General features: G+C 40.3%; 1 protein-coding gene across 1 annotated transcript; it reads left to right on the forward strand.

Annotated features, from left to right (window-relative positions):
- Positions 1-4,254: 4,254 nt before the first annotated feature.
- Positions 4,255-4,890, forward strand: LOC135707866 (uncharacterized). The gene has a single exon (XM_065229767.1). It carries the CDS (start codon positions 4,255-4,257, stop codon positions 4,888-4,890), a length of 636 nt encoding a protein of 211 aa, XP_065085839.1.
- Positions 4,891-7,632: the final 2,742 nt, after the last annotated feature.

Below are 7,632 nucleotides of genomic sequence, written 5' to 3' on the forward strand. Positions count from 1 at the left end.
AATAAAAAAACGTTATCAACGACGATTGCTATTCAAATGGAATTGATTATCGTTGAGTTCAGAAACAGACAAACGGTGGAATTCATATATAATTAGATCCTCAGCACCGAACATTGCGGTAAAAAATATTGCTCAGCTTCTAAGGGAAGTTCCGTTAATCATATCACGCAAATTTGGCCCATATTAAACCCCCCCCCCTCCCCCGTTTGTCACATTTTTTGTTTGAACCTTAAATTTTTTTTGTTTGGCTCGTCACAGTTTCCAACCCTCCCCACTCCCACTAAAAGTAGGACATAATTTATGGACGATCCCTAAGCGGTCTCGACCTACGTTTTAAAATAGGAACTTTTTCACATTTCATCGAACCACCGCGATTATGCGTCACTTTTCTGGATCATAACCATCGATACTAGGCCCCGGGATTCCGGAATTTACCGGAAAATTTAAATATTTATTCATAAATTGCATCGATTCAGTTGAGCTTCATTTCCTTGGTTGACATTAATAATAAGTGTGTGGCAGTGATGGCTAGATCATTGGCAAATTGATATTTTTTCGCTCTCATACGCTCTCAATATCACGCGTGATATTGGAGTAAAATATAATGCTTGATATTGATTTTACAAGCTCCTTTGATATTGCGAGACTTCTCACAACGTGTAGAGTAGGGAGCTGAGAGTTGAATCGACGCAAACATGATTCTGTTGCACCTCATTTTCTTGGAAAGAGGAGGTATAATAATGCTTTCTCCTTTTTCTCTTCATCGATGGCAGCCACGAAGCGATTGCTGCCAGCCGTTATGGAAGTTTCGGTTGCGACACAAAACCCTAGTGTAGTATCTATGACATGGTAGTAATTAAATGAAAATTTGATGAACCTTCATTTGGTGTGAAGTCGCCAAAATGTGTTTGGAAGCACTGTAAGTCGACATACGAAATAAATTTATGTCCTGTATGCGCTGAGGTTGATTAAACTTGTGAACGATGTTCGGCTTCGAAACGAAGTGAGCATAAGATGCGAAGTGAGCGAGATGATACGAATAATTTGAATAAGGCTTAGGGTTGGAAGAGTGCGAAACGATGTGTGTCCTGGTAATCGAGTTCGTTCAGACTGACTGACTTCATTCTGTAAACGAGTTTCAAAGCGGACAGTTGCAGATTTTCATCGCTGGAGAATTTAGCAGGCACCGCCTTAGACGTGAATCATGGAAGAGGCTTAAAACCTTGACCAGTTCCCGACATGGCGCAGTTGGTAAGTTGGTGAACCGTTTAAAAAATTGATTGCCTATAATTATTACACATGATTGATTATCAATTGTATAGAGCGAGCAGGCCTCTATAGAAAAAAAAGTGGAGCGAGCAGGTCTCCAGATAAAAGAGAAAACGATTAATCGATTGTATAGAGCAAGCAGGTCCCTATACAAAAAAAAAAAAAACGCTGGAGCGAGCAGGTCTTCATTGAAAAAATATATATGTTGGAGCGAGCAGGTCTCCAACTTAAAATGAATGAAAAACGTTTCCCAAGTCTATCTGGAGCAAGATTTCAAGAACGAGAGGTCTTTGGTCTCCATGTCTGAAAAAGATGGTTAATTATGGAACATTATTTGTTTTGTAACTTGCCATCAAAAATAACATTGATTTCGTAAATTTTAGTGATAAGAAGCTTGAATGAATGATCGTCTTTTGTTTATATTACGAAACATTTCGGTTGTTGCTGTAAAAGAAAAAAGAAAAGTTTGAGAAATAATAATCATTTACGGTTTGAAAAAAAAAAATTATTCAATCGGGAAAACGATCAAAAATTTTGGAAAAAAAATTAAATGAAAATGCTGATTTATATTTGAATTTTTAATGTAGTTAGAATAAAATATGTTGTAAATCGAAAAAGTAAATTAATTACTGATAATAGCGCTGACCGATAGTTATAATGATAATAATTTATGCTTGAAAATAGGATGAAGGTGACGAAATTCAAATTTAATTAAAAAAATATCAATAATAGCATAATTTTCTAAGGATTATGCCATTCCCGAAGACAAATCGACGATTTTCAATAATATCCATACTGAAAAACTAGTTTATCTACCACTGGCGAGGTGATATTTGTCGGATTTGATGGTGGAAAGTAATATTCAGTTGATTAATATGATAAAATATTAAAAAAAAAGTTGTTTATAGGTGCCCGGATAAAATTATTGATTAAAAAAAAAATTATAAATATTTATGAAAACCAATAAAAGGAAATGAACCAGCCTTAGGCTGAAATTCTCGATTATAAAGAAAACTTAATTAAACTAAAACCAATAATTTAAAACATTGGTTTATTTGTAAAGATAAAATCACGTTTTGCACACCCTACTAAATGTGTATGCTTATTTTGGTTTACGACGTGTGCAGGGTATCATCCAGGCCATTTGTGGAATAGTTCTATAATTTGGGTTATCGTTCGAGTATGGTATTTATCTGGGAGGGAGAAGCAGATAGCGCACATGGAATTCATTGTATACTTGTTTTTCTTGCCATGCAAAATTTGAGCCATTGAAATCAAATCAAAACAGGTGTAGCAAATAGCGTATTTTGCTTTGACCGTGTAGTGATGTTTGAGATGGATCAATGTGCAGTGAGAAACTGTACTTTTCTGTTTGGTATTTTAGTATGCAAAATCTTGGTTAATGGTATCTTTCAATATTAATTTGTGTGTATTTTGAATGAATTTAAAAGAAACTGTGTCCCATTGAATAAATAGCTGGAAAGAACAGTTTGTCATAAATTGCTTTACGCAAGATTTCAATACCGCCTTGTGTATTTTTGATCAACGGTAAGAAAAGCACCATAAAATTGCTTGGCTCTTAATGACAGTTCGCGACAGCAGCCATCTGGCTGAATTTGACGTTCCATTTTTCTCTCTTCGCGACTCTCCCTCAGGTATTTATTATTAGGGCAGGAAATAATAATAGTAATAATAAAATGAAACATTTATGAGCACATTCTACAGTTTATTAATGAGAATTGTGTAATATGGTAACTAGGATAACTTATCATGATATTCACATAAATGGAGTTGGAAGACTGGCCGGTACATATGTTGAAATTAATATACTTTAATTAATAGAGTAGAGAAGGAAAAGAATGTAGTATCTGTGACATGGTAGTAATTAAATGAAAATTTGATGAACCTTCATTTGGTGTGAAGTCGCCAAAATGTGTTTGGAAGCACTGTAAGTCGACATACGAAATAAATTTATGTCGCTGAGGTTGATTGAACTTGAGCTTCGGAAATCTCCAAATACACGAATATGACTCGTGTTATGAGAATCGATGTTCGGCTTCGAAACGAAGTGAGCATAAGATGCGAAGTGAGCGAGATGATACGAATAATTTGAATAAGGCTTAGGATTGGAAGAGTGCGAAACGATGTGTGTCCTGGTAGTCGAGTTCGTTCAGGCTGACTCTTCATTCTGTAAACGAGTTTCAAAGCGGACAGTTGCAAATTTTCATCGCTGGAGAATTTAGCAGGCACCGCCTTAGACGTGAATCATGGAAGAGGCTTGAAACCTTGACCAGTTCACGACACCTAGATGGATGACTTTTAATTTTCACAGAGGACGCATAGAATTACCGACAAATCGACATGAAATTTGAACTTAGCTTTGGCTCAAAAATCTCCAAAGGCTGATTCAAATGTGTAGAGATCTGATCGGTCAAAAACACAGCATTTTAATATAGATAAAATTAATTTGTCCAGAATAGGTCAGACACGAACCAACTCATAAATTTTGCAAGCGTATTCGTGGCTTAGATTAACGTTTTCCGCAAACGCTAAGACAGATGTCTGTAGTGTGCTTTGAGCAGAAATTTCATGGTGATTTCTGTTATAGCACCACCTTACGGTAACCTAGCTTTGTGCTAAGAGAAAAACTTTAGCAGCGGGATTTTTTTTTTTTTTTTTTTCCTTTATTATAGAGATTTTTAGCCTGAGGCTAGTTCATCTCTTATTTAGCAGCGGGAGTGTGTATCGCAGCCAATATTACTCCGGTGGGCTGTCACTGTACAACGGAAATACGAAAAGATTCATCACGTTTTCCAGACGTAGAGGATAAAAGTAATATTTAAAAAAAACGCAATAAATAGTTTTTCAAGTTGATCCTGTAATCTGAGGTGTTTTATTACGCGGCACAACATTGTGGCGACGAGTCGGTTCGGTACGAAGTAGTTTCCGCGTCGATTCTGTGAAATTCATGATTTGAACCTCACAATGGCAAAAGTCGGAGATCTCGCTGACATCCTCCAGCAGATGAGCCGTTTAATGGAGGCGCAGGCTAACGCACAGAAAGCGCTTCTGGAACAGCTTGTGAAACCGAACGATAACGAGTTCCTGATGGAGACACTGTCAAAACCGCTCCCGGAATTATCATACGATCCGCAAAACGGAATGGTTTTCGACAAAAGGTACGCGCGACACCAAGAAGTGTTTACGTTATGTGAACTTTATTCTACCGAAGACCCCACGAGAAGTTGCGTTTGCGGACACAGTCAAAACGCTGACGATTTTGTAGCCTACGCCAGTGCTGTGAACAAATCGTACGAAGATTTCAATGTCAACACCATCACAGCTGATCAATTTAAGTGCTTGATCTTTGTCGCTGGGCTGCACTCAGAGAAAAACAAGGACATTCGAACGAGATTGCTAGCGAAGATGGAAAATGAGACAGCGGCGGATCCAATGACTCTCAAAAAGCTGTTGTTGGAATGTCAGCAAATGAAAAATCTCAAACACGACACCGCTGTTATTGAGAATCCAAAAGCTGCCGTGTACGCTGTGTGTGATGCTGTTCGAAACCACGAAGCAGGAAGAAACCGGAATTACAAGTGGACATCCGAGAAGAAGTAACATGATGCTGAAAGAACTCCACGACGACCGTGCTGGCAGTGCGGGCAGATACACTTTGTTGCTGATTGCTCGTACACAACTCACACCTGTCGCAGCTGCGGAAAAGTGGGACATAAGGAAGGCTATTGCAGATGCTTCTCGAGGTCGGCAGAAACTGCTTCAGCTTCATCAGAATTACCAGCAGTTGGTGGAAAGAAAAAGAAAAACAAGCACCAGAATAAACAACGACATGAGCAAACTGGTCAATCGAAGGGAGTATATGCAGTTAACAAGGCCGGTGTCATCGGAAGACGTAAATACGTAGAGATTTGTATCAACGATTTTCCGATTGAGCTCCAGATCGATTTTGGTTTGGACAACACAATTGTTTCTGAGGAGTCACTAGCACAACTCGGTGATCCGGAAACATGTTCCACGAGTCTGAACGAACTACTGCCTCAGGTAAGCCACTTCCACTGAAATCGGAGTTCGAGTGCCAGGTTACATTGAAGGGATTAACCAAGCGGTCCTTATGCTACGTGACAACGGTGAAAGGCTTCAACGTTCTCGGAAGTGATCTCATGAATGATTTTGGTCTGTATGACGTGCCGATTAATTCCTTCTGCAGGCTAGTTTCGACCATAGGAGATTCGGAGGTGTATTTCCATGCACTGAAGGCAAAGTATCCAGTGGTTTTTCAACAAGGACTCGGGCTTTGTACGAAAACGAAGGTTCAGCTTTTTCTTCAACCAGGGGTGAAAACGGTTTTCAAACCTAGAAGATCGGTACCGTTTCATTCACAACGGCTGGTGGAGAAAGAAGTCCAGCGATTGCAGAACCTTGGCGTTATCGTACTCCCAACGACATTTTCGCAAAGCTTGCTGGCAGTCAGTACTTCAGTGTGCTGGACTTGTTAGACGCTTATCTGCAGAGGGAGGTTGAGGAGGATTCCCAGAAGTTGCTAACAGTGAAAACCCACAAAGGGGGTAAAATCAGCTCCTGGAGCCTTCCAAAAAGTTATCGACAACATGATTGGCGATTTGGAAGGGACTGAATCTTTTCTCGATGACGTTATTGTGTTTGGTAAATCGCATGCTGAGGATGACAGGAACCACGATAACACCATTCGACGGATCCAGGAATACGGTTTTCGACTCAAGATTGAGAAGTGCAAATTTGGCATGACTCTAGTGAAGTATTTGGGACATATCATCGATCGAGATGGTATTCGCACAGATCCGGAAAAAAGGTACCGGCAATTGCTCAGATGCTTCCACCAGCAAATGTCACAGAGCTACGTTCTTTCTTGGGTGCAGTGAATTATTATGCGAAGTTCAAGGACAAGTAGTGGGACTGGACGGATGAATGTCAGCATTCGTTTTTGAGGTTCAAGGAGCTACTCAAGTCGGACCTGATGTTTTAGTACGCATCGATATCACTGGCACCCACGGAGTGTGGTTATGGGCAGATCGACAAGGAAGCGTTGGCATTAGTCTACGCCGTGAAGTTGTAACCACATGTGAATACCGCCCTTAATTAGCTATGAAGTTTCTCGTTCGTTAAAAAAGTTTTAACCTTTTTCTGCAGCAACTTTCGCCATCTCTCGGCGAGTTGGTTGAGGGAGTGATGAAAAGCTCGCGCGTGAATTATTCGGTGAGTTCCACTCAGAGCTATTTGAATTTGACCAAAAGATGGGCTAAAGGAGGAATCTAGAAAAATAATATTAAATACACGATTTCCTCACACCGATGATTTAGGTAGCCCCAATTTGTTGGTCTTTAACAATAGCATATGGAATGCCAATTATTCAGCCTCCAAAGCCATCGGCTTTGTTTGAGGGAGAGAATTTCTGGTTTGGGTTTCAAATTTTATTAAAGTGGAGACCGTCATCTCTAAAAGTCGGTAGTTGAGCAAGTGCGCCTAAAATCCAGATTTGGCAGAAAATTAAATTGTGAACGGTAATAAGCCAGTGAATCAAGTTCAAAAAGTTAAATCTATTAGAATTCCTTTAATAGAATAACAAAATTGTTAATCGCTGTGTGAAAACTGATTGTACTTGAAGGTAAATTTGTGAAATGAGTTTCCGAATTGTTAGCTAAACAGTTAATTTTGTGTAAACAGTTAATTTTGTGTCAAATGTTAATTCAGTATTAGCGATTAATCTACTTGTGAATTCCGCTAGGAATTCACATTTCACATTTCACATTTAGAAAGTTAGAAAAATCAAGTGAATACGGCGCACTAATTAAATTTTGACGCATGTTGAACAGATTTAACCCACTGTTCGACGTGGGTGCGTGTCGGGGCTTGGAAGCCTGCGAGCTGGACCGAACCTCGCATAGGATTGCGCACCCGCCTTTCGACCCTGGGACGAAGCTTTTCTCACCGGAGTGAGACCGATCCGACAACCACCCAACGACGCCTGATCAAAGCTCTCCACGATTGATCGTTCGAGGCATCCGTCAACCACCTCGATAGCTTGTGGGCGCAGTAGTAGCCGTCGTTGGAACTGCAGCAATCGGAAAGCTTCCCGTTCGGTCGATTCGAGTGCCGGTCGTCGACATCAGCCAAACGGTTCGACTCGGTGTGTGTCCTGGATAGCGATACCACGTCCGAGTCGGCGTGCGCCTCGGGTATTACGCTTCAACTGCTCGAACACGTGTTGGATACTGTTCGTCCGATTTGAACCAGCTACGGGATTAGAGCACGGTTCGGAAGGTCCACGACAGGAATCGGACCCTTTTCCGTGCCACTGCATGTTAG

The sequence above is a fragment of the Ochlerotatus camptorhynchus genome, unplaced genomic scaffold (genome assembly GCF_037179485.1).
Source record: "Ochlerotatus camptorhynchus isolate MF236.1 unplaced genomic scaffold, CSIRO-AGI_Acam_v1.1 ptg000321l, whole genome shotgun sequence".
Taxonomy (NCBI): Eukaryota; Metazoa; Arthropoda; class Insecta; order Diptera; family Culicidae; genus Ochlerotatus; species Ochlerotatus camptorhynchus.